General features: G+C 50.5%; 4 protein-coding genes across 4 annotated transcripts; 3 read left to right on the top strand and 1 right to left on the bottom strand.

Moving 5' to 3' along the window:
- Positions 1–4,366: 4,366 nt before the first annotated feature.
- Positions 4,367–5,531, top strand: LRP88_14985 (uncharacterized protein; the record flags this gene model as incomplete). The annotated part of the gene is made up of 2 exons (XM_083251318.1): positions 4,367–4,525; positions 4,674–5,531. 2 exons carry the CDS (start codon positions 4,367–4,369, stop codon positions 5,529–5,531), a joined length of 1,017 nt encoding a protein of 338 aa, XP_083092919.1.
- Positions 5,532–12,673: 7,142 nt separating this feature from the next.
- On the top strand, positions 12,674–17,529 carry LRP88_14984 (uncharacterized protein; the record flags this gene model as incomplete). Its single annotated transcript, XM_083251317.1, has 3 exons — positions 12,674–15,224; positions 15,302–15,552; positions 16,129–17,529. 3 exons carry the CDS (start codon positions 12,674–12,676, stop codon positions 17,527–17,529), a joined length of 4,203 nt encoding a protein of 1,400 aa, XP_083092918.1.
- A 456-nt stretch (positions 17,530–17,985) lies between these two features.
- Positions 17,986–18,468, bottom strand: LRP88_14983 (uncharacterized protein; the record flags this gene model as incomplete). Its single annotated transcript, XM_083251316.1, has 3 exons — positions 17,986–18,204; positions 18,258–18,317; positions 18,364–18,468. The coding sequence occupies 3 exons, from the start codon at positions 18,466–18,468 to the stop codon at positions 17,986–17,988; spliced, it is 384 nt and encodes a 127-aa protein (XP_083092917.1).
- A 6,682-nt stretch (positions 18,469–25,150) lies between these two features.
- Positions 25,151–26,334, top strand: LRP88_14982 (uncharacterized protein; the record flags this gene model as incomplete). Its single annotated transcript, XM_083251315.1, has 2 exons — positions 25,151–25,973; positions 26,024–26,334. The coding sequence occupies 2 exons, from the start codon at positions 25,151–25,153 to the stop codon at positions 26,332–26,334; spliced, it is 1,134 nt and encodes a 377-aa protein (XP_083092916.1).
- Positions 26,335–26,704: the final 370 nt, after the last annotated feature.

The raw sequence follows: 26,704 nt of genomic DNA, 5'->3' as shown, positions 1-26,704 counted from the left end.
CCTGACAAGGCGACAGGAGCAACCCGATTCCTGGGCCGGATGCTTACTGAGTCATCTGGCCTTGGTGGTCCTCACCACAGGCTCTAAGACCAATATGGTAGTACGTAAGTTCTCTATGACGGACCTGCCCAACCGATCCTCCATTATTTCCGGAACCCAAAAGGGAAAGAGGGGTTTCCCACAAGAACAACAACACAGGCAATACACACAGGTTCAAGGATAAGCCCGACTTCTCAACAATATCCTTCTAAATAGAGGGATTACACAGCTGCTTTTCAACCCGCCTTGGTAAAACCTTATTCTTATTTAAAGTCACTAGGAACGGTAGTTTTTCTCGCTCTTCAGCGTGCCGGCGAAGCGGGCCCAGTATGACTTCTGGTTGCAGAGGGAAGATGCCTCACTTCTCAAAGCCAACGTATATATAACAGGCTCTAAAGGCAGCAATATACATACGGTTCCAATGGTTAAGAAAGTCGAATCGAGAGATCTGGAGATCCCCGGTCATCATGAAGTCCCTGAGAGCGCATTTCTGTTCATTTTTAAGGTGTCGATAGACGCCAACATCAAGAGGTTGCAGACGATGGCTTAGGTGACTTGGCAGGCGGTATGGGACAATATCGAACATACCACAATACCATATGAATTCAGGATCCTCGTGAGCGGAAAAGGAGTCCATCAGTAGGAGCCTATATGAGGTCGGCGCCTTCTTAACTTGGTACCGCGGTTTAAACACATATTCCTCGTCAGATTGGGACTTCGTGATAGTCGTCGGGTAGCCAAACCACTCCTCAATAGAGGATCTAGCCAAGGTCTCGCTAGCGGCAAAGGAGTAGTGGTTAAAGTGTTGTAGCCACTGGACAGCTAGACGAGAGTTATTATAACCTGTATCTGTGAATGTGAGGACAACACTCTCGTCAATATCGGCACGCGTATATTCCTCTAGTAAGACCTTCGCCGCGAGTATCAGGAACGAAGGAATTGATCTCCCACCTGGGCTGATAGCATCCACGGAGGTTAAAGACCCTTTGTTGCCGGGCTGAAAGACTATCGTCTGTGTGTTTTGTTTCATCCGGGTAGAAAAGAGCTTAAGGCTACCATTTACCCACCCAATTCATAAGGGAGGCTCGTCAAAGTTCCAAAGATCGTACTTTTGGATACCAAGGGCGCTCATCAGGGCGTCAAATTCCTTGAACCAATTGTCGATGTGTTGTACATCCGTCTCGGCAGCCGCACGGCTGACTTCTTGGACTTTTGGGGACTTATACTGTAGCTCTTGATGACGCTTTTTAAACCTCCGTACCCAGGTTTTGGATACAGGAGGCTGTGGATTATCAAATCGATGGCCCCGTAGGAAACTAGCGTGGTTACGTATAGAGTCTTCTGACACAGCAAAAGCGCTCCTCTCAACCGAGCGGATAAAGGTCACCAAAGCCCATTCTTCCGGCCCAGTCAGTGCCGGCGGCGTGCCTCCTTTGGAGTCAGAAGGCAGGAGTTTTCCAGCTTTCAATAGATATATATATTTCTTAGTCAGGGCCACATTTTCATGGTGAATCGCGGCGGTGTCATTGATGCTATACGGGCTTGGGGCGGGGTTCGCCCGCGTTGTCGGTGGCGCGGATGCCCCGGATAGATACGCATGCGCTGCACGCGCCACAGCAGCGCTTTCTTTGGCTGGAAATCGAGGCATGGTGACTTTCAATTCAAATCATATAGTGTCTTAATTTTGAGGCTATTCAGACTTCAATTCGTGGAGAATTGAGGCGGTTACGATGTGCGAGGCGGTTACAGCAGTGACACAGTTACAGGTTGCGTTGCCCCCTCTATGATGAACAGAGGGGTTGCGGAACTCGCTTACCGAATCCCTTAAGTATGTCCTGATAATGATAGCGCTGAACATGGGATGCACGTCACCTCCGGGCTCTCCGATCTGATGGGGGCTATGGTGCACGAGAGTCATGGGTCTTTGATGAATGCTTGCGCGGATGTTTCACGACGGGATGCACGGTCAAGATTAGGGGTGAAAAACGATGGTTAGGAAAAATGGACACAAGAGGCAGTGCATGAAACCGCTCGGTTATCGGGCATAATCAGTAGTATTCCAAACACATACTTGTCGATCTACTTCGGCTGCAAGGATGATTCTTGGCAGGCTCGGGCAGTTGTTTGTCTTGCGTGGTCCCCTCACCCGGGATGCCGGTCGTTGTGCTATTCCTCACCCCATTACTTGCTATTCTCTGTAGCTCGGATTGGAAGGGCAAAAAAGGGCCACTATTGTCCATGAGAGTACCTCGGTTGGTACGTGCTGGTGGGCGCCAGGCCAGCCGTTGCCATGTTGAAAGCTGAAAAGCGGCGAATTCGACGGGCCTTCCGGGGAACTCATCCTTGGCGGTAGTTGTAGCCAGGACCACTTGACACTGATCATGACATCGGGGATGATCTGCAGCGATGAGTGATATGAAATGTGACTACGAAATGACAAATCAGTGTAAACGGCCCCATATGAAGGAAGTTGACAGGTCGGAGGCACCGAGTCAAAGAAGGGCAAAGCGTGAGAGAACCAATTTTGATTTTTCTCCAGGATCTCCAGAATTAGCCTTACACTGTTCGTCAACGGGTCCCACCATGTGCTGGAGGAGAGAGTCAAAAAAGGAAGGGCCTCGGCTAGCATGACTCGTGCGTATGAATTTACCGACCGTTGAACCCCCGCCGATCCATGCTCTGCAAGGGGGGCAATTCCGCTGCCGATCCGCATGTCATAACACCTGCATGCAGGGACAGTCACGTTCGTTGCCATGTAGAAGACAACAGACTAGGAGGAAAAGACAGTTCGGTAGCTTGGCCATGGAATCGAGAATGTACGATATGAATATATCCATACTGTACTGAAACTGCCCACAGTACTCGACATCACTGATTTGGTTCTTGAGAATAGGGAGATCCGGGTTGTTAGGCGAGGAGGGCTTCGTGTGGAAGGAAACTATAGAGATGTGCGCAAATCGCCAAATTCGGACATGACGCGCGCAGCTCCTAGTTCAAAAGATGTCGCTCAGGGGTGGGGCCCCACGGTAAGGTGGGGTCCTTGGTGGAGATGATTTTCTTGATGGTGAAAGAAGTAAGTGACAGAACGTCGTCGCATGCGGCATGTCAGGCAAAAGCCAAAGTGAGGCAGTGGGTATGCACGAAACGACATCTTGCTGAACTGTGGGCTGATCTCTGGATAGCCCTGGGGTCTGCAAATGGTATGTCTGAGCCCGTTCCTTGACGATACAAATTGAACGTGCGAAACGGAGAACCAAGTTGTCACTTTCCCATGGTGACTAACAAGGCCTCCCAGTGGCTGCAGCTGTGCCAATGTCGTGCGTCAGCCCTGAGCCGGTGCACCCGCTTGACGCAACACCACCATGATTCAGCTGGTGTGGAGATCTCGCTCCACAGCGAAGCTAGTGAGGCCACTACTGGGCCGTCACTCGTTGACGTGACCGGAACAGACATAGACTGGTCGGAAGTCCTCCCCGTGTTGGGGGAGAGAAAAAAAACCACTGGAATACTTTTGGTGGGGGAGCAACCAAACAACCACATCATTCCGGTGTATTTGTTCCCCCAGGGGCCATGATGACTAGTTGATTGCGCCGATTCAGCCGTAATACAGCATGTCGCTTCGTGGCTTTAACCAAGTGGGCACCGGAGGGCGTGGAATTATCGTCCTCGCGGTTCAATCGCAAGTGAGATTCCAATGCGTGAGTGCAACAGCCAATCTAGACTAAATCTAGCACGTGCCCTTGACAGGGATCCGGCAGCGACTGAACAAAGGGGGAGACAAGTGGGGGAGAAAAGACCCTCGCCGACTGGCACGTTCTGTTGGCTCTAAAGCACATCTAAAGTAGACTTTCTTCACATTTTTCTTCCCTCCCATCTCCTGACCTATCTCGTCCTTTACACCATCCCGACATTCTGGTAGCGAGCAAACATGGCGAAATTAACCTGGCGACAGAGAGCATGCATCGTCCAGAATGGACTTCACAGCGGCCAACATTGGCAATGGCTTCTCGGGGACTCGATACCATACCCGGACGATTCCGACCGACTGTTGAAAAATTGGGCACGATGCCGGCTAAATTATTGAGAAGAGATGGTTTGGGGTGGCAGTTGTTTTCTCTCCTAGAAGAGGAGAAACGTCCGCCAAAGACACCTACGGTAGCCGCACAGGATGGCCAGCAGAAAACCTCGTTCAAGGGCATCTCCTCGCCCCGAAAAGCGTTTTCCTAGAGAGCCCGGCTTCAGGCGGGAACACCCAGGAGACCCCATCCCAGCAGAGCCTCGTACAAAAGAGCGTCAGCCATCGGATCCTGTGCGGGTGGGCCAGGCGATGCGAAGAAAAGGCGTTACCGTGAGACATAAGAGTTACGAACTTGGCAAAGAATGCAACACCACGGCCGTCTTCTTCTTCTACAACACTATTCACGGCATCTGGGAGGGCTCAGTCTATACCCCAAACGGCAAACCGCCGCGCGATCCGGGCGCAATCGTACGTACCAAGCCGTGTGGCGCGCCCTTTTCAACAGGTGGCTAATGAAGGGCGGCGACTGCAGATACAGAATATAATGAGAAGACAGGTCGTGTTTGATGGCGAGCTCGTCCAACTCACGGCGAAAGAAAGGAGGGATATGGCCAAGGCAGAGCCTTACGGAGTGCAAAAGGAGTCAACACAGCGCAAGGCGCGGCGCAGAAAGCCACCCGCGGATGCTCAGCGAGCGTCGCACACCTCTCCAGCTCTCACGCAGATCACAGTCCCTGGAAGCGAGTCGACAGTTGGGGATCGAGGTGTGAGCATATGGAGCATGAGCGATACCTCAGCGTCCCCGACCGTTGGACCGCTGGACAACTTCGACAACTTCGACAACTTCGACAACTTCGACAACTTCGACAACTTCGACAACTTCGACAACTTCGACAACTTCGACAACTTCGACAACAACGACGAACACGACGGGCCCGAGGATGACGCCCTCGACGAAGATCTTGCCCCGACCGGCCCTACCGCTGCTGTGGCGGACAATTACCAGGATATGTTCCGTCATCAACAGGAACCACACACATCTCCTCCTGCGGTTGAACACAACACCGAGGGCGAGGGCGAGGGCGAGCCCTACGAGACGGCAGACAGCGTCGCAGCAGCCCTTATGCATGACGGATTAGGCGAAGCGATCCACTTCGAAGGGCTCCAAGAGCAGCCAACGCCTCACGAATTCAGCGCGGTGATGGCCGACGACTACGCTTGGATGAACATAGACATAGACATAGACATAGACATAGACATGGTAGGCTTTCAGGGCACGATGGACTTTGGCGCGGACGGCCTAAGTGATCTAAATTTCGACATCGACAGGGCCATGAGCATGCTCAGCAACACTGGCAATCCTGGCGAGCCGCAAGAGCCCCCAGGCAGCTATAGTCCGAAGGCGCTCCCATGGCCGACGAGTCAACACCACACCCAACTCTCGAGCTGGACTGGTTGGCTGCACCAACCCTAAGTCTAATCCGTCCTTGATGTAAGAACTAGATCACACTCGAGCTTGAGTGAAGGCTATAGCCAATTCAAGACCTGAGAATGCCATAATAAGTAATTAAGGGATTAATCCTAAAGAAGATAAACCCTGAGTTCATAATATTATTAACAAAGCCACTTAATATGCTTAATAGCATATGACCTGCTGTTATGTTTGTAAACTCTATAGCAGCGAGACGGCCAGAGCATCGCAACCAGCGCCAGTCGTCTCAGCACAACCACCAAGCCCGCCCGTCGCCAAGACCCAAACGTTGCACCGCTATGCACCGGAGGGGGTGCTAGTGACCATGAAACAAGCTTTGGTCGGTCTGATCAGTGAAAGAGGCCAAAACTCAGGTCCCTAACAAAATTCTGGCGGGGTAAGAAAACTCCATACACAAGTAAACTTGTCGATCCCTTTTGTGGCTTAAGTGAAATACGAAGGGTGAGTGAGTGGAGAGGTGCTGAGCGACTCGGGGCTCACTGTTGAACGAAGGAAGCCAGCATCATGTGCGAGGATGTAAGGGAAGGGGAGAGCGGAAAGTAAAAAGGAAACTAATAATGGGCAAGGATGAAGGAAAGTAAAGTACAGGGTAGTCAGTACTTTGGCTGCTGGAAAACCATTGGGTGGGTTACCACTCAAAGGGCTCTGGCATATTTCATAATCAAGTTCTACTACGACTAAAAATAAAGTATTTCAATCAATAAAAACACACCAAGAGCGGTCAGCGTTTTCCTGCGTCGTTCGAGGCCATCTTGACCGGTCAATATGGAGCTTCACACGGGGACTGCTAACCCGAGAGGAAAACGCTTTCACCTGTGGGTTTCCTAGACAATTATGGAGTAGCCACCCAAGAAACGTTCCCTTGTGCTACTCGACGTCGCTCGATGGACCATCTGCTAATGAGTTATCCCCCCCCATAGTATACGAGCCTCCCCATAGCCTTTGCTGCCATTCGACAAACTAGAGTCTCGTCAACGGCGCTAGACGACACGGCAATGATGATGGCCTTTAGCTGAGGGAAACGAGTGAGCGCTTCAAAGATTAGGAACACGTCGGGGCTATCGGCAATGCCGATGGCGATGTGCGTGTAGATAGGCCGAGCCGTCTTAACCGGGAACCGACGACTGTGGCCGCGGACACCGTCCGTGGGACATAAACCCGTTCGGGCACCCCTGTAGACCCACACGGCTCCGTACGTCGGATCCGCTCTTTCCTCACATCCCAGCACACCAGCGCTACAGATGAGAGACGGCTGGCTTGGGCGTGCCGGAGATTGACCGAAGCTCTGGGGCAGCCTTTGGAGAAGGAGCGGACGGCTACGGTAGGACTAATGGTATTGAAAGCCGTCTTCCAGATCATTAATCGGATTTCGCCTGAGAGGCGGTAGAAGTGTGTGAAGCATACAATAGTGTTGTCCTTGATCCCCTAGCGTCTGTGTTTGACTCTTTGTTCTCTGCCCTAGCAGCCGAGGTCTCATGATTCTACAGGTAATTTGACGCTACCGAGTCATCTTTTTTCCAACCACATGATTCCCTCAGGAGGGATAAGGTTGACTGGCGTCGGGCAGAGGAGAGGGCACCAGTCGAGCACTTGGTCTGACATATAAAGATTGAAGCCAAGCGCATGGATGGCTTCTCGTCTATAAGGATGCTCGTGTGACACCCTCATGTGGGCTTGCATTGATTTTGATGTTGGCCGAGGTGAAAAGACCAGAGTCCACATGTATTGCCACAAGCCCTTACCCACGCAGGCTATTTGGCGGCAACCTGGGTATAAGGAAGCAGCCATGGCGAAGCTGGACATCGTGCACTTACTTGCAACGACAGAAGCGGGCCAAGAAGGCTTGAGCCAGTGGTCAGAGGAGACGACAGAAACCCAAGTGTTCCTAACATCGTCATCCCCTCCGCCGGATGACGGCGATGTGGACATGGAGGGGAAAGATGAGGATGTGGAAACCCTCTGTGCGAGGATCTACGCCCAACTTACGGATGTTTTTAAGACAAGTATTATACAGTTGAGAGTACGGACACCCTCCTCTTTCACGGCAGTTGAAGTTTTCGAAACGAAGCCCACACAGTACCTTTTCGGTCTTTTTAAACACAGTATACAGTAAATCTTGACCACTAGGCTAGGAGGTGTACGTACCCTAGCGGCTGAAGCAAGGCCATGGGGATGATGACTCGCACTAGCTTTACGTGGGTCAGTGAGTGGGGTAGGACCGGTACTTACCGATACTTGAAAAGACTTTTAGAGCCCAGCCAGTAAATACGCATCTTGAGTCCACTCTTTGACTCCATGCTGACTTGCCAAGTATTTTCCAGTATCTCAAAGTCCCCCTAGCTTTTCCAGAAAGATACTTTTATGGGAAGAGGCGTCCGTGCTCTTAACTGTAGAAGACGGAAAGGCCTAAATCGCCGATTGCACCGAGTTCTGAAGTAAGGGGGGGCCACTTCCGGTGACTCCTACAAGTCTGTTTCAGACGGCACTTTTCCTTGAGAACAGGGCTCCATGCCATGGGTGTTGTTATCAAAACAGTTCTCTTGGATTAGATTCCTCTTAGTGGGACCATCACACTCTCTCCCCCACCAGGGGTGTGTGCCTGCCACAACGGACGGTCCGTGCTCGGCTGCACTCTGTAACCAAGCCCTCCACATAGCGCGACGGCCTGCCGCCACCGTAACGACGTGGGGGATCGATGAACACAAACGGTCGGACGTTTGTTTCACTTTATTGAACCGCCGAAAGAGGTCTAGTAGCTGAGTATGTTGGTGCTTAAATGTGTTAGATATAGAAAGTCTAAAGAGGTTATCTGAGGCTATTACGTGAGCAATCTCCGGGTCTGGCCGAGAAAGCTAGCAGACGGTCTGAATCCGTCTGTTTGACTCCGTTTCTCCCCCCTGTCGCTGTTCGGCATTTTCCCTCTTCCGAGCGGCCTACCCCACCTCTGCTGTTATGATCACTCGCATGTTGCGGGGCACTATGTGATGAGGCAGGGGGAACTGAAATCAACGTTGGAGAATAGTCGCAGGCCAGGCGTACGTGGTCTCAGCGGGCTTGATTTCAGCAGGCTTGTCCCTCAAGCACGCGGTGGTATTTGGACTGTGCTTCAATTCTCGGTAGTGAAAAACAAGGACAGGTAACGAGCACAATTGCACGGAGCATTGGCTGAGTGACGGAAGACTGTCGTGGATTAGAAGATGGACCTCCATTATAGTTAGCTACTGTGGTGGAAGATGGTGAAAGGGACGGATTAGTGATTCCCACAAGTTGTTACTACGATGCGACGATGTCGCGCCGCTTAATAATATGCAGCTGGCCACTGTGGAATGGGACGGCCGTTGAAGGCTTCTTTGGCGAAAGCGGGGACTGGGATGGACCGGGGCAGGAAGACCGGGGCAGGAGGGCCGGGGGTGGCATGGGATGGCAGGGGTGGTGGCACGGCCTATTTTGGCTCTTCTTGAAGAAGAGCGCAAGGGTCTATGAGCCGGATAGCCAAAGGGCCTTTAATGGCTGTTTGACAGCGGCGAGTTGCACAGAACAGGCCCGATTATTTGAATCGACCGAGTACGAGAAGATTAACATAGCTGCTTGACTCTGTCGGGTGAGTAATCTCCGGGTCCAACCGAGAAAGTTGGCAGACGCTCTGAATTCGTATATATTCTTGGTAAAATATTGGATTTGCCCTTTCTTGCTCTTTTCCCTCTCCAACCTCAGCCAGCCAGCCTTCCAATCCCTTGGTTTCTTATTTTGCCTTTTTGACTTCTTTCTTCTCTCCTTTCTATACCTTGCCATCGATTGGTGTCATGGGCTCCTCTCGCCACAAACATCCTAATCCCCCCAACGCGCCTCCTAACTTGTCAGCAACGCTCGCCCGCCAGTCTGGATCGAAGCCGAGGACGGACTTTCGAAAGAAACGGAAACGACCAGAGCCCTTTCGGCCTGTCCAGAATGGCTACCAACTGCCAGCGACTTACTCTCACGAAGACCACCAATACGTGCGGCGCAAGAAGGCCCGCCGTGGTCGGTCGACTGCAGGCTATGGCCCGGAAGATCATTATCAGCCACAGCCTGTCCCTCCTGATGAAGACAACAGCGAATCATCGCCGTGCCAGGATGAAGAGTCTGCCCCTCCTCCACGCCTCGAAAAACGTAATTGTGCTTCGGCGGAGAACTAATCGACTTGACAGAACATGCTCTGATGATGACTCTGACCAGGGAGAGGCTTTACTGAGCCACGCATATTTTGAACATCGCATGCAAAGCTTAGTAGAGTGTGTCGTGGTTTTAAGTACACAGTGAGTCAGGTGTCCGCTATCGCATCGACATTGCCTTGGTAAGGCACAAAGAAATGAACTTTTACTCATTCCTTCGCTTTGTAGACTTCAAAACCTTGAAAGCAAGTAAGAAACTGTCCCGTGCTCATTCTGCCTCTCCTGCCACCGACTCTTGACTACTTACACCTTTGCTATTCGGTAGATTTTCAGATTTTGACAACAGGTGAGTACCACAAGGGCATTTGATACTTTCGCCGTGTCGTTAAACCATAGATTGCTAATATTTTCATGGCCTATCGGGTAGATTGGCAGCTTTTGGTAGCAAGTGAGTTCCCACAGTCTGCTTGTTTATTGCTCTTCGTGGCCATCTTGTTCTTACCATAACCTATATGATAGAGTTGAGTCGTTGGCCAAAAAGTAAGCTCCTTTTCCCATATTGGAGATAATTATTCGGGGTTGCTCAAATAGTTCCCAGTATGGATACATTTCCGGAACGCTTTAGCCAGACTGTGGTAAAGGCGTTCCTTGATAGGGACATACGGGTCATGCAGGAAGGCCAAGACCAAATGACCCCTTCAAGGGTAGATCAAGCGGCGAATTCTTCTGAATTAATAAACAATCGAGGGAACGGCAATTGGGTTGATGGAGGCTTTGTTGAATATGCTGGGATGTCACGCATGGGTCAAGGGTCAAGAGATAAAAAAGCAGGCCCCTGAGGAGCAGGGACTTGATGAAAGCACCCACAACGCAGATACGCTCATTCTATTCAGTGAGTGGAATGAAAACACTGTATGGAAAAAGACAAGGTGTCGTGGACACACATGGCCCAATCAATGATTAGGAAACTTTGGCAGATGTTAAAGGTACCACGTGTAGTAGCATGTGATACTAAATGTATACTCTGAACCAGGAATTGCCCGATTTGGTGCTCCTTATTAATCTCTTTGCGCTGCATCTTATACCTAGGACACATCATCAGTAGAAATGGAGCTTCGAAATGACTACGATTCCTCACCCGCGGCTACATACCTAGTTTTCGTACCTTTTACATGAAAGACGAGAAAACAAAGACAAAATCAACTAGATTCCACAAGATTGCGATAAAAGTAAGTATGAGGGGGTGATGTTAGTAGAGACCTGACATTGCGGCTAATCATACCGTGAACTCTGCAATGGCAGACATTGGGGAAGGACTGTATCGATTTGCCGTACCGCCCGTTGAAACAACGTTTGAAATTATGTCATGGTTGTGAGTTTTGGTTATAAACCTTACTGGCTCGACGTTGTAGTCGCTGCTGAAACATGCTGCTTCTGAGTCGACGCTCTTCCACGTTACACTTCCGCAACAAGGCCTGGAGCTTATCCACATGATACTCTAAAGCAGGGACGAGCTCCACAAGCGCCTCGTTGATCAGAATTTTATAGTAGAAACACTCGTATTGAAGGATCCTGACGTGTTGTCTGAGTTCTGCTACAGAAGATGCTCTGCGGCCATTACGGGAGCCTCGAAGCTTTGCTGCGGTCGTTCGGAGAGGGGCCACAAAAGGGAGTGGTTCCTTGGGCTGTTCTTTATTCGGGATGGAATCCAAATCGATGCTGGAACTCCTCCAGTTCGTTTGTGGGCTTCCTAAGGGGCGGTGCCCTATATCGCTTTCCCAGCTTGCTCCCGCCCGCACGGAGGCATCACCCCCGTCTCTTTGTTTGCCTGCATACAAGCAAGGGCTCAAACTCATACTGGAACTCTTTCGTTCTGGGTGTATATGCCCATTCATAATGATATTCATATCCTTTTGCCACGTGAAGTTTGCTTGTTCAATAACGGTATTGCCCTCGTTGACGGTCGAACGAAGACCCAACACTCGTCGCTGTATTTGGGGGATCGACTGTAGTAGTACCCGATGAACTAAGCTTCTATTCAACGCAATTGTCTGTCTCATACTTGTGTTCTCCTGCATCAGTGATGTCTCTAGCGCTTCAAGTACGGAGCTGGGACCGGCCCCGGGAGGTTCCGGTAACGGGCGGTCTTTCAAATTCGGCTCACGAGAAGGCTTTGTGCTTCCTCGGCTGTCCCTTGGCACCATAGTGCCGTGATCTTGGGTCTTGTGCTGTCCATCTTGCCTACGGCGGGCGTAGTGATTGTGATGAGGATCGCTCTGAGCTTGTGATTTATCGCCAGCGATGGCGGTATCTAGGTCTACCGCAAATCGGTTGCTATGTATAGAGAAACGCAAACTAGTGATGCGGCAATGAACTGATGATAGGAGCTCCTTCAGTACACCACTAACCAAAGTTGAGAAGTAGTTGCTTTCATGCTGCAGGCTTCCGTTCTCTCGATTCAATTCTGTGATTCTTCGTCGGATTGCAGCCTGACTATCTTCGCGTTGCAATCTGCTGGCGGATTGATAAAAAGCACTTGTAGTGCCACCAAGCCGGCGTACCTGATAATCTATTTCCTGGGTGGATGATGACGCTTCCCCACAAATCCCAACGCAAGATTCATGACAAGCGTGATGTTACGTAAGCCCCTCCCGCTGATTGGTCGCGCACAGACCTGCCTGTGGTCCGCGCGGTCATGCTTATAAACGGCTTTGTGCCGCTTCCCCTTTATAGAAATCAAGGCTCTTTATTACTCCTCTTTCGTATGCTCGGTCGGTGCAGCAATAGCTGTTAGTCACAGTTATGAGCCCGGGTAGGAGCGTTCCTAGTAACTTCCACTGCTTATTTTCTCATTGAAATCATCATTACTCTCGACAAACGCTATTATCGTCGTCCTCGATCCAACCGACCGCCTTAAGCATACAAATCGCGCATATACACGCAACCCCTTTTCCACTGCTCGACCTAGCAATCATGACGCTCGTGGCTGCTTCAAACCCGTCAACAGCCGTGAGGCTAGACACTCAACGAGACTGGTCCCTATGGATTATGTCACTAGAGGTTGAAGCCCGAGCATACCATCTATGGGAGCAAATCGACCCCGCGAAGCCCGACGCCGCTGGTGATCTCAACCCCGTGCCGAAGCTAGAACCCTATGAGGTCTACTCCAATAGGAGGTTGAAAGAACACCACGAGCGGGAACTGACCAATGCTTCGCGCAGAGCAGCGGGAGGGCTCGCAGCTGCTCAGGCTCCGGCTGCCCGAGCTACCCCAACGTCAGATGAAATCGCCAGGGACTATCAGTTGGAAATCGCAAGCTACTCAGAACTCCGCAAAGGTCACAAGGAAATCAGCACCAAGCACAGCACGCTGATGTCTTTTATTACCAAATCAGTGAACCCAGCCATCCTGAGCTCGGTGACGAAGGAGCTTGTGACCTCGAACCCCGACGGCTATTCTGTGCGCCAACTGATCAGAGCCCTGCAGGCGCAGCTCGCACCGAGCAGCCTGACAACCCACCAGGAAGCTATCAAAAGGTACGAGCAGGTCCTGAAGGAGGCCGGCAAGGCCCGTCAAGACCCGCACGCCTGGATCAGGGACTGGAACCAAGCTTACGCGATCGCCCGCGCACACGACATACCCGAGATAATCGGTGTTTCAGGCAAACAGCGCTTCCTACAGGCTGTTGAGGTGAAGCTAGCTCCTGAGTGGGCAAGATGGAAGCAGTGGCAGCTCATCGAGGAGCCAGATAAAAAGCAGACCCTCCTCGAACTCGCCGGCATCCTAAGCGCAGTGATCACCCAAAACAACCCTTCGGTGCTCAGTGGCGTATATGCTACGTTGCCGATGGCCACGGGATCAATGCAGCAAGGGAAGAACGCCGCTGGCAAGAGCACGAGTAAGAACTGCCCTTGTAAGCGCCCAAAGCACCCATGGAAGCCTGAGCAGTGCGCCTATTTGGAAAAGGCAGTCACCGGCCACACCTCTCACATGACCAACCTTACGGAAGATGGTATCCTCGCCATCAAGGCCGAGTTGGATAAGCCCCATTGGGCTTGGCTGAAAGAAAAACTAGCTAAGAAAGGCTGGTTCACTGCTGCTCCTAGCAAAGGAGGCCTTGTCAACTACCCAGATCATCCACATATCTCTACAATCATTATCCCTGAGATCCTCTACGAAGCGGAACACTCAGTCGTGATGTATACAGCGCGTGGAACGCCTCTTCATCCGCTTGCTGAGAGCACCCTCCTAGATAACTGTGGAGCAACCCATCTGGTGAACAGCCCAGACCGTCTGGAGCCGGGATCCTTTGTGCCTTCAGAGGGATATGTCGAAGCGGGTACCTCGAAGTTTAGGATCATTGGAAAGGGCACTCGCGTGCTGCACCGAGTGCTGAACGGGCCGACCGGAGAACGGGACCGCTCCCTGACGCTTACGAATGTCGTGGTGGTAGAGGGCTTCCACACCAATATTATCTCCGAAGCCCTTCTTCACGAACGGACTGGGATTTGGTACTCTGGTTTTGACTGCTCACTGCGATGGGGACCACCTGAGCAGAGCGTGGTAATGGCCCAGTTGCAGCGCCGGTACAACCTTACCTTCTTTCAATATAAGCCTCCTTCCTCTTGCTCTTCTGAACCTGATCCGGTGCATGAGAATGCTCTTCCAAGCAACAACGAAGCTATCTTCACCGTTGTGAGCAGTGCACGGCGCTTCAGGCGCTTTAGACCATCGAGAGAACCCCCTCGCCCTAGGCTAGACTCCGAGAACCTATGGCACCTTCGTACAGGGCACCTAGGGAAGGCTACCACCGAGCAACTTATACATAAAGCTAGGAACGTTCGAATCAAGGGCGTTACTAGGCTTGAGTGTGAGAGCTGTGCGCTAACCTACGCGCAGCAAGTGGTGAGCAGGAGACCCTCGGAGCACCGCTCACCGAGGCCCTTTTGGCGAGTACTATGGGATCTTCAAGACTACGAGCGAGGTTATAATGGAGCGAGGTGGCTTCTAGTGATCAAGGACGAATACAGCGGCTGGTTGAAAGCTATACCTCTCCAAACCAAGGAGGGCCCGGCTATAACCAATGCTCTATTTTACCTTGACCGCTGGGTGAGACGACAATTCGGCCTGTATATCTGCGTGTTCAAGTGCGACAACGAGCGTGCTGTGATACACCAATCAGAGAATACCGACTTCCAACGCTCATCCCGTGAGGAAGGAATAGTCATAGAGACCCCTCCTACCAACACTCACGAGTCGAACGGCGGAATTGAGATAGCAGGGAAAATAGTGACTGGCAAATCCAATGTGATGCTCAACAGCGCAGGCTTACCGCATGAGCTGTGGCCTGAGAGCACACAAGCTGCCGTCTATCTGCTCAACATGAGTCCGAGCCAGAAGCACGATTGGTCATCACCACAAGAGGTGCTTGACCAGTGGTTCCGGACTAATGCTCCTTTGCCAATAAGAGAGCATACAGCAGATCTTTCCCCTGATTGGAGTGGTATCTACGCTTATGGTTGCCGTGCGTACCCCTGGACAAGGACAGGGAGGCAAATAAGCACAGGAGAGGCTTTAAGACGAGCCCCAGAGGACACATAGGGTACTTAGTGGGCTACAAAGCGCGCAACTTGTATCGGATATGGGTTCCTCGACTTGAGAAGGTCATACTCACACGGAATGTCCGCTTCAACGAACACGTCTTCTACAAACCCATGGAGGAGAGCGCGATCGAGCAGACAAACCAAGAGTTGAATGAGTGGATCGTCGTTTTCAACGAAGACGACAGCGATGAGGACGAAATCGCACAACTGACCCCTCAAGAAATCACGTCACCGGCTTTGAACTCGGGGGTGACAGCGCTAGACCCGCTACAGAGCAGTGAACCTGCCTCTATGAGCGCGGAAAAGCAGCCCGAACCCGAGCATGCACCAGTTCAAGCGCCGATAGGACTTCAAACGCCGAGACAGACGCCGGAGCCCTCGGCCCAGCTCCAGCAAAGTCAGAGCGATGCTCAACCGAGCACACCAACGGCAGAGCTACAAGAGGTTATCTCTGTACGACTAGGCACACCGATCCCTGGCGACACGAGTGTGAACACACCGGAAACAGCCACGGACGAACCAACAGATGCTCACCGAGCACAACAAGACATATTGAATGATCAGACACCGACAGAGGCAACAGCTGAGCCTGCTGAGGATGCTGACACTCAATAGCAACAACAGTTGCGCCAACCTACGCCCTCACAAGCACGCGGAGGTAGGCGCCAACGCGGAAGAGCTCGCCAGACAGCCGAACCTACGCGCAGAAGTGCGAGACAAAGCAGTAGACGAGCTCAAGGCCTGGAAACAAGGTCTGACCCGCAAACCCATACTCCGTCGAGAAACCCGTTCCACAGCCTACTCTTGACTGATCACCACGAAGAGGATGAGGAATGGTATGATCATCGGAGCATACAAACGACATACGGAGTCTTCTTGGCAGCTCTCAAAGGAGAGTCCCCAGCGAAGTCAGCACTCAAGCCCTCTTACACTTCGCTAAAGCAGAAGGGTAAGCAGGTAGTTGCACCGCACCGGGATGAGCTCCCGCCAGAGCCTAAGACATGGACTCAAGTCCAAAACCTCGCAGAACCAGTCCGTAGCTTGTTTATCAAGGCAGCGAACCTGGAGGTGGATACACTGCGTGCTAAGCGCACATGGAGAGAGATTCAACGCTCAGAAGCAAAGTCAAAGGTGCTGCCGGTCAAGTGGGTGTTCACCTACAAGTTTGATAAGGCAGGATACCTTGAAAGGTGCAAGGCACGCCTATGTGTCTGCGGCAACTTTCAAGAAGGCGCTACAGCCGATAACACGTACGCCGCGACCCTTGCTGCGCGCTCTTTCCGACTCATGATAGCTTTGGCTGCTCGGTTCGACCTGGAGATCGAGCAGCTAGACATCAAGAACGCCTTCGTCAACGCCGTCAGAGGAAAAGATGAAGACCCCGTAACCTGTGAGCTACCCCAGGGTTTCAAGCAGAACGGGATGTGTATAGAGCTCGACCGAGCACTGTACGGCCTGAGGGACTCGCCAAAGCTATGGTTTGACACCTTCTCTAAGACCTTGAGGCATCTTGGTATGGAATCGAGCAAGGAGGAGCCGTGCTTATTCTATACGCCGGCTAGGGATACATACCTCGTGTTCTTTGTAGATGACATCCTCGTCTTCTATCACAGGAACAATGCTTCCTCTGCTCACGAGATCATTCAAGGGATCAAGGCAACCTACGAACTATCAGAAAAGGGAGAGGCAGAATGGTTTCTCGGCATAAGGATCGCTCGTGACCGCACCAAGCACACGATTGACATTTCCCATGATTCCTATATTGAAAAGATAGCAGCGAAATTCGGGGCAACTGCTCAGAATACCTTTCCTGCTATACCAATCCCTGTGACAGAGTTCAAGAAGAGAACAGACCAAGCTACACCTCAGGAGATCAGAATCTATCAAGAAAAGGTCGGTTCTGTGCTCTACACAGCAATCATGGTGAGGCCTGATGCGGCATTTGCTGCGTCAACGTTATCAAGGTTTCTCACCAACCCGAGTGATGAACATCAGAAAGCTGCAGACCAAGCTATCCGCTACCTGTATATTACTCGGCACTGCTCTATTCGCTATGGACAGAGCAGTGAAATAGGGATTATGGTGATTGCAAGCGACGCTTCCTTTGCTGATGACCCTGACACGAGAAGGTCATCACAAGGCCACCTTGTCAGTCTTTTTCGGTGGGCTGATAACGTGGAAGGCGAGCAGGCAAGCAACAGTCACTACGTCCACCACCGAAGCTGAGCTGCTTGCTTTGGAACAAACCGCGAAGGAAACCATGAGTCTCAAGCGCCTTTTTCACGAGCTTCAGTTCGACCCTGAGATTCCATGGGACATACGATGTGATAATCAGCAGACGATTCGTCTAGTGATTGGTGAGAGCACACGATTAGCTACTCGCCTGCGCCATGTAGATATACATCACATGTGGCTAAGGCAAGAAGTTGAGAAGAAGTCGTTCACAGTCACATACCTTCCAACGGCTCGAATGCCAGCAGATGGGCTTACAAAGGCCCTTCCAAGGCAGAAGTTTGAGCGATTCCGAGCACAGCTTAACATGTTCAATTCGCACAAAGCACAAAAGTAGTTGGGCACCGTTCAACGTTATCAATTCACTAAGTCAAAACCAGCTGACTACCTTGGTTGCGCATAAAACAACAAACACCGCACATCAACTATGAATCCACTGCTTTATAGCGCTTAGGGCTGAGAGTTGCCTTGCATAGCCTGTTGCACCTGCTGGGAGATCATCTGCGAAACCACAGCGCCAAGCCCATCACCAGCAGCACCAGAACCACCGGCAACGGCTCCCTGAGCGGGGGTTGCGTAGGCAGACGGCTCGAAAAAGTTGTGGATATCCTCGTCCTCGTCAAGGAGATCGAGGACCATGCGCATCGCGGGCTTCAGACGTTTTTCGAACTGCTCACTTAGTCAAAACTGAGCATAGAACAAGCCTTCTAATGCTGACTTACCTTATGCTCGCGAAGGTCGTCCTCAGACCAAACATAAGGATCGTTGGGATCCTCCTCATCCTCCAGGGGGATGTTATCCTCGCAGTACTGCGCGGCGATGACATACCGCTTGGCGAGGGGGGGCGAGGGCAGCGCGGCTAAGCACAATATCAGCTTTATCATGCTCGGAAAAGTAAGAAGGGAGATAAAACGTACCAAGGATCACATGCATGGCCGCCATCAAAAGCAGCTATGGCACCGGTTGGACAAGCCGTACACGGAGAAACAGCTCACAGAACCACGTTTTCCACTGATCACCCCACGGATGCAATTCTCGCAGGGAGGGTCAAGGGCTTCGGGCTTCCAGCCCGGGGGGAGGGTTTCGTGCTGTGTAGCGCACAGCAGGGCCACTGGCGGCAGCGGAGGAGGCGACAACATTCTTTTTCGCGGCGGCATTCTTGGCATTCTATTCAATGCAAGTTAGCGAAGACGACAAAACAAATACTGCTCACACTTACGCGCTTAGAGCGGCGGGCTTGGGCACCACCCGAGGGGCGCTTCTTCGCGGCGGCGGACTTAGAGAGAGCCTACAAAAGCTATGTGAGCAGTGCAACGACGAAGGAATGATCGATGACGGCGGAACAGAGCATACGCACCATACTGCTGTTGTTGTTGGAGAGAAGATGAGAAGAAGAAGAGGTTGTTGTTGATGTGAAGTGTTGAAGTCAGAAACCGTGAATCTCGGCAGGGCCTTTTCTATCACTTCACAGAGCGCCCAAAGAGGTGATTTGGTGCGTGTTTACGGTCACAATAGCTCTTCGAGCTCTCTCTTTGTCATTTACTGTTTTTGGGAATTTCCTTTGTTTGCAGCCTGTGAGGCTATTCACATTCCAAATTGGGAACATTTCAACGGCTTTATCAGCGCGTTGAAATGGGGGGTGTGTTACGTAAGCCCCTCCCGCTGATTGGTCGCGCACAGACCTGCCTGTGGTCCGCGCGGTCATGCTTATAAACGGCTTTGTGCCGCTTCCCCTTTATAGAAATCAAGGCTCTTTATTACTCCTCTTTCGTATGCTCGGTCGGTGCAGCAATAGCTGTTAGTCACACGTGAGATTTCATTGATGCGAAGCCCCGTGCGAGGTTCTTCCTTCAGCAGTTGCTATTCCCAAGCCTTGGGGCGGACCCCGATTTTATTCTAAAATGCGACCAGTTTCTATTAGTTTGGCACCAGTCCGAAATGGACTTCTTTCGGTCGATCGATCGATCCAATTTGGTAGCGGTCACAAGGCAGGATTCGGACTGACAAATGTGAAGAGAGGCCTAGAATCCTGCAATCCTGGTCATTCTTGATAGCTCGTATTGTAAAATAGGGTATACTAGGAATTTCACACTCTTCCCGTAACATATTCTGAGACGGCGGCAATTATGCTCCTGGCTTCGCAGGCCAGTGTTATCCAGTCCGAGTTAGGGTACTTTATCCGCACTCTGTGCCGTGATTTCTGACGACGCCGGTGGACGAGATATTAGGTAGCTATAGCCTTGGCTATCATATATACTGTACAACTGCAACTCTTGGATTTTAGGGCCCTGTGCTGTAATATTGAGCTCTATCGACTTTCATTGTAATCTGGCAACGAAATAGGAGTCTCAGCAGACAGCTTGGCTCCTGTCTACGTGAAAGATACTATGGTCAACGGCTTCACAGAAGGGTAGGGGAAAAAATGCTAATTTTATCATAACCTACTGTTACATATCATCCGTAATAATATCGGCTGTACATATCAAGCCGCCTCTGAAAATTTCCGGAGGGTAAAAATCCTTTATGGGCTGTAGGCAAGCTTTTGCACACCGGAATTGGATCAAGTGTACGAAATTATCGTTATACTGGCTTTCCAGTCGCTTTTTGGCCTAACTATGCCTCAGAATTCTTATACGCAGTACGGACTATTGGGCCGCTGGCTGGAGTATTTTAACTTAGTCCCCCTCGCTGCCTCGCTCTGGAAGGATTTTTGGCATTAAGCAGTGTGACGCACCCCCCTCATTCTCAAGTATGCAGCGCAATCACTGTAATCACGAGAAACTTTTCGACTTGATGAGCTATATCTCTGAAGCCTCAGGTGAGCACGAAGGGGCACTGAAATAGTTAAGTGGGTCTAACGGTTAATGACAAAGAAAGCGAATACGACTCCGGCGATAGTGATAGTCCCGGCAGCCTTGTTGATTTTGTAGTCCCTGACTCTGAAGCGGACACTGGGACTCCGGCACCACAGACCCCGGTCAACCCAGGACCCACGCTCAGTGGCGGATACGGCCGGATTAAGAGGCACAGGAGGCGTAGGTTGTATGATGCTGCAATAAGTTCTTCAGACCGGAGTTCGCCATCGTCCCCATGTCTCCGGGGAAGAAAGGCCTCTTGGGATAGCTCTCTACCACGAAAGATTGAAAAGGCTATTGGGACGCTAAATAGGTTGAAAAGCTGCCTAGAAGATATACAAGAGGAGATAGATCATCTAGGAGATAACGCTGTACCCCTCAATCCCTGATTGGACATATTATCTCCCCTTGGTCTTAATCGATGCTTCACTGTTCTTTGACTCAACCACCACAATCTTGCTACCAGCGTCTGAGTATTCATATGTATTTGTTTCAACGTCTGTCTTCTCTAGACACCACTCTCTGCCACTTATTATGCTCAGCTCAAGCTGGCTTTGAGCGCATCAACTATGGGATTGCCGGCACAGGTTCAATTACCTTCGTTTTTCGAAGTGAATTTTTGACGCTCCCTCGGCAAGATAATTCAAAATATAGTCAACCCGAATGTTTTGTGGTGCTTTTGTTGAGGTATGAGTTCAGCTTTATTCGATATCAGCAGCTTGAGTAGAGGACTCCGAAAGAGCTGAGACTAGAGCCACTCCTAGTTTCAACAAGGCCTTTTCTCCAATAAGGACCTAACCGCACTGACACATGAGGGTAAGTCGTTAGTAAAGCATCAACGTAAGTTCAGTCCTGGATACAGGATGCGGCACGAAGAAGAACAAGGAGGATAAGTTCAGTACAAACAAATAAGTATAACATGATGCATTGACGCACGTAATGCCTTTACCTGTGCTCATGACATGAGGGATTTTGTAGGCTACATGGGTTGCGAATAAAGCAAGAGCAGTCTTCAATAAATCAAGGTAGCAAAGGCATATGAGATGGCGTGTGTACACCAGAACAAGATATTCCTCAGCACACATGGGCTAGCTCATAGAAGGCGATAGCACGCCTGAGCCGGCTCAAACAATGGGCTGGTACAGACGTGCCAGCAGGTCCTGTGCGCCAGCACACGTGTGCTAGCGAACGGGCTGCACCGGTGTATCCATGCCAGCACATGGTGTGTGCTGGTGCAGATACGTCAGGACGCCCTACTAGCCAGTACGTATGTACCAGAGTGGATGAGCTGGGATATGGTATGCGCCAGCATACCTGTCATGGCACATATAGACTAGGCTATGCGTGCTGGCGGCCTCGGTCTGGTAGGCATGCGCTGGTACACATGTGCTAGCACATCTAGGACGGCACGCACGAACTTGACTATGTGTGCCGGCGCGCTTGAGATAGCGTTCATAAACTGGCACCGCCGATATGCTGGCATTAATGCACCGGTGCAGCCCGTTCGCTAGCACACGTGTGCTGGCACACAGGACCTGCTGGCACGTCTGTACCAGCTCATTGTTTGAGCCGGCTCATATGAGCAAACACGTCCCATGGGCTGGCTCACGTGCTCTAGTCCCTCTTACGTGATGGCTCGAGTGGTATGTTGCGTTTTATGAAGCTGCACACATGTTCTGGTTCATTTCCTTGAGAGTGGTTTATTTGTCGCCGCCGGTGCTTTCTTGCAATTTTGCCCTTTTCCTTGGTCGCGTATCAAACTTATTCTTTTCCAAGAAGTCATTTTCCCCGTAGATGAACCGGTCTTTGAACAGAACTATAAGTCGGTTCTCCTCTTCTTTCTCATTCTTCAGTGCTTTAAAGCATGAATGAGGTACCAGTGTCTTATCATGGTTATCGACCATACTATAGCCGTTTTGCCAAAACATATCTAGCCATTCTTTTAACTCTCCCTCCGCCTTATTAATCCTCGTTTTCCTCCTTAACTCGACTAGAAATGTCATTCTGCTCTGCTCGCCGTTGAATATCCGTGGTGTAGCGGTTAAGGCGGCCTGTTCGGAGCCCATGGCAACCGAACCATCCTGGTAAGGGCTTGTTTAGCCTGCTATTTCGTGCGGTTTCGATACTTTCCCCTTACCTGTTGAGTATTTGGTTGCTGAAATTGTGTTTCTAGATTCTTGGTCTGCTGCGATTGTTCTTTTATGGTTTCGCGCTGTACCCTGTTAGCAAGGAACCGACCTGGGGCTGAACTACTTACCAGTTGATTGGCTTGGCCTCTCAATTCTAAAATCCTGGACTCCAGTGTGCTCTTTTCATTTTCTAGGGTTACCAGTTGCCCCCTAACACCCGCTGCTTGTTTTTGGAGCTCTGTAAGATTGGCGCTCTCCGTTTCAACTTCCATCCTGATTCTGTTGAGATTTTCTGCCTCTGCAGTGCTTTTCGAAGCAAGCACCTGATAATCACCGCAGAGCTGGTTGTAATTTAGTTTTTGAGCCTCTGTTTTCTTACCGAGCTCTTCGTTGTACTTATTCATCTGATACCCATCGGATTGGATATCCCCGATCTGACTATTGAGTTCTTCACACAAGATTTGATCCTCTTTAATTCTTTCCTGCAGTCCGGAGATTTGGGCAAGAAGTTGGTCTCTCGTATTCAATAAATCTTCATTGTTGTCTTGAATCCTAGCCCGGTAGGTATCGTCAACAAGGTCATGCTCACCTACGACAGCAGCACCGTTAATTAGAACGTCGATGCCTCGTGGATGATCTGGAAACATATCGAAGTAGAGCGATCGCTGTATAAAGAAAAAAGAGGATCCAGGACTGTTCGGATCAAAAGGCTTGTGGAAGTTGGACAGAAAGAGCGAGCCCCTGTACAAATCCAGGTCTCCGGGACGAGGCCTACCACACAAGTAAGGTTTTGTGTCGTAGTCTGGGTCCGAGACGTCATCAGACTGCGTAGACGATGGCTTCCAGCGTGTAGTAGTCAAGATGTCGGAGATCTGTTCCGACCGACACCCAAGTTTATGGGCAAGCACAGCCAACTTGAAGAGCTTACCTTGATCCGTACGACTCTTCGGCCCGGCCCGTTGTTGTTTGGTTTCCCGAGGTATGGAGGGATACTCGCGGAGGGCAAAGAGCCACAGCTGTCTACAAGCGAGCTCAAATCGGTCAACGCCTTCTGCTTCAACCAGCTTGCAGCGATTTTCAGACACCTGTAACAAGCATAAACTGTCTTCTGTCTCCTCAAAACCTTGATTAAGGTCTTGCCATAGGTCCCGAGGCTTGCAGTCGGCACGAACAAGGTTTCTGAGGCAGTCGACGACTTTCTGCAAATACACAACGTTGCCGTAAAAGACTTGGAGTGTGGGAGCTGACCGGTCTCGGGTAGCTATCTGGAGGCGATTCAAGATTGTGTGTCGTTCTTCTGCGTTGAAATTGCTCAAGATCTCCCCGTTCTCGGCAAGCTCTTTGCGATGCGCATTGCTGGCACCTGGTGCTTTCCCGCTAACCTGCTTTATCGTATTCATGTCAAGCCTCATCTTTTTGTCCACATCACGATCACAGACGCCATCCCAGAACTCGAACACACGCTTGATCTGATTCTTGGTCTTGTCCTGTAAGCGGTCGGGACGTGTGATGCTACCATTCAGAGACTCACCTGCTGCTTTGGCATTGATATAATCTTGCCCGTGCTACCAATACTGAGCCCCCAGAACAGTGCAGGGATCTCGTGGAAGGGCTTGAACACATCCCTGTAAGATGTTGGACCAAACCACAGCCGTCTAGCATCTCTGGCTTTTGATTCAGACTTGCGGCCTAGCAGAGCGAACCATTTGTTGAAAGATGATGGATCAAGTTCAGAATCATGCCTTAACCAGTGCAGAGTCATGCGGTAGAATAATTCTGCGTCGGTGATTTGTCTTTCGTTTGACTGCTCATCAGCCAAGTCATTTCTTGCTTCTTCGCTAAGATCTAATCCATCACGTGAGTCTTGTTTCTTCTCCCACAAGTTTGCGTTGGAGGATGTTTTATACCTGTTGCGTAGAGGCGTATAATCCAACGCTTATTCCGGTTTGCGACTGTTGCGTCGGCTGCTAACACCCGGTGCTGGCCTTTCAGACAATGGACACGGACGCTGGGAGTGAAATTCAGTTCCGCAAAATCTTCTTCCGCTCGTTTGAGCCTTTCATCCGGGATTCCGGCGTTCTGTAGGGCTTCTCTCAGCTCTGCCGGGTCAATCAAGGCCGGAATCTGATGGCTGATTTGATCTGGTGACCAGCCGCACCCCCGCCGGAATAAGTTTTCTAAGCTATCAACATTCTCCTTGTCGGGCCCACCGATCAGTGGTTTCTGGCGTTGACATAAAGAGAAATCCAAGGCTTCAAACCTGATACTGGCTGTACCCAAGAATTTCCGCTTCTTCTCGTCACGCAATCTTCTGTTCTGGTCGAAGGAGGCCATGGGGGCATAGGAGAGAGGATTGCAGTAGTGAATTGGAAGGAGGGGTAGAACTACAAATAGGGTCAAAGGAAATGGAAAAGAGTGGCAGGAAAGGCTGTGAATGGATGCCTAAGAGCGAGCAAAAAAGGACTTTTGTCCTGATCACGATTCTGCCCGTTCAAAACGCCGTTTACTGTCGCTTCGTGGCCTTAGACACGGAATCCGGGCTACAGGTATGTTCGGAGTGAAAAATGTATATCATTACACATTGCTGCTCATCTGCAGAATACCTTCTATTATTGTATGTCAATACACGCCATGGATTCTACCAATGAGCGTGGCATGGCTGTCAACAAGCGACATACGCGGCTTGCGGATTACTTTGCTGATAGTGAGATCATTCCTGGTATCCAGGATAAACCAACAAAGATGACAGCTCCCCAAGAAAATGTTGCCACTGATTTCACTATCTCTGGAAAAAGAACAAACACTCTCTCCAAGAGCCAGCCCGAGATCCAACGTAAAGCACCACCAGTACCTCCGAAGCGGGTAACTTTTGCTGATCTGCCTACTATTAACGAGGAAACCAAGTCAACGGCAAATGGTGAGAAACATGGGGAGAACGTTGAAGATACCTCATCCATAAGCGTTGCAAGAAATGAGGTGAGCTTGTTGGAGCAACACTACGAACCGTACTTCGTCCTTACCCTGGGCCGGCATGAGGAATTAGTGATAGCGGCGACGGAACAAGCGGCACCAGATCCGGAACAGACAAGCGTTATCTTTTGGAATATAACTGGGCCATCAGCGCGAGATCAAGTGTCAGTGGTTCGAACAATCAACCACAAAAACTTCGTCAGAGGGCTAGGAGTTTATCCTACGCCAGAAGCCTTCATCGTGGCGTATGAGTTTTTGCCGATATCTCTTTTGGAAATCGCCACGTCTCGTAAGCTTCGAGGTCCTGAGATGGCCTGTATTCTGAAACAGGTTAGAGCTTCCATGACCTTGGACGTTTACGGATTATTGACATGCACTCAAAAGATCCTCGACGGCCTCCTGTACCTCGAGGAGCTGAATTTGGGTCACCCAGAATTAACCTGCTCAAACATACTGTTGGATACTTCAGGCCACGTCAAGATCTGTATGCTCACATGCATGGGATTTAATTATAATGTAGCTAATCGGTTTCAGGGGGCCAACATTTTTGCCGCTATGGTATGGCCGACAACCTGGTCGCTGGTCTTTGGCGTATCACCGCCGAGCTCATGATCGGCTACGATGAGGGTGACTTGGAGAAGATTGATTACATCAAATGGGCGGCTTACCCAGTCGCTGTTGATTTCTATGAGTTCATGAAGAAGCAAAAAGATTCGACAGGTGAACCACAAGGTCAAGAAACGACAAATGCCAAGTCCAAGCACAGCAGATTCGAGAAAATCATATCGGTAAGCAAAGTCCAGTGCTATCCGGCCAGCCGCGAATTAACCAATGGTAAAGCATAAATTCTGGAACACAGCCAGTAAACCCCCAAAAGTAGGAACACTATTACACTTAGTTCAGTTCACACACAGATGGATAGTGAGGGAGCATATTAAAGATATTTCTCATCTGAAACTGTAGAGCAATTTTGAATACTAGTCTTTAGCATATAGTGAGTTGCACTGATACGTTATTTATGGTTGGCTTAGAGATATTGTTCAACTAGGAGGTCGTTTTGCGAGTTATGTCTAGCCTTGGTTTACATCCCATGTTAAAGCTCGTACTTGCAGAGACCAATGTGGCATTCACGGAACCTCGCAAAGCACTGTTCCTCAGGGACAGAGATTATGGATTGAGACTCAAGAGGACAAAGGGAAGTACAGTTTTATGGTT

Source organism: Fusarium phalaenopsidis (genome assembly GCF_050370095.1).
Source record: "Fusarium phalaenopsidis strain FUZ10S chromosome Unknown contig_32440, whole genome shotgun sequence".
NCBI classification, from domain to species: domain Eukaryota; kingdom Fungi; phylum Ascomycota; class Sordariomycetes; order Hypocreales; family Nectriaceae; genus Fusarium; species Fusarium phalaenopsidis.
This window is presented reverse-complemented; position numbering and strand designations above follow the sequence as displayed.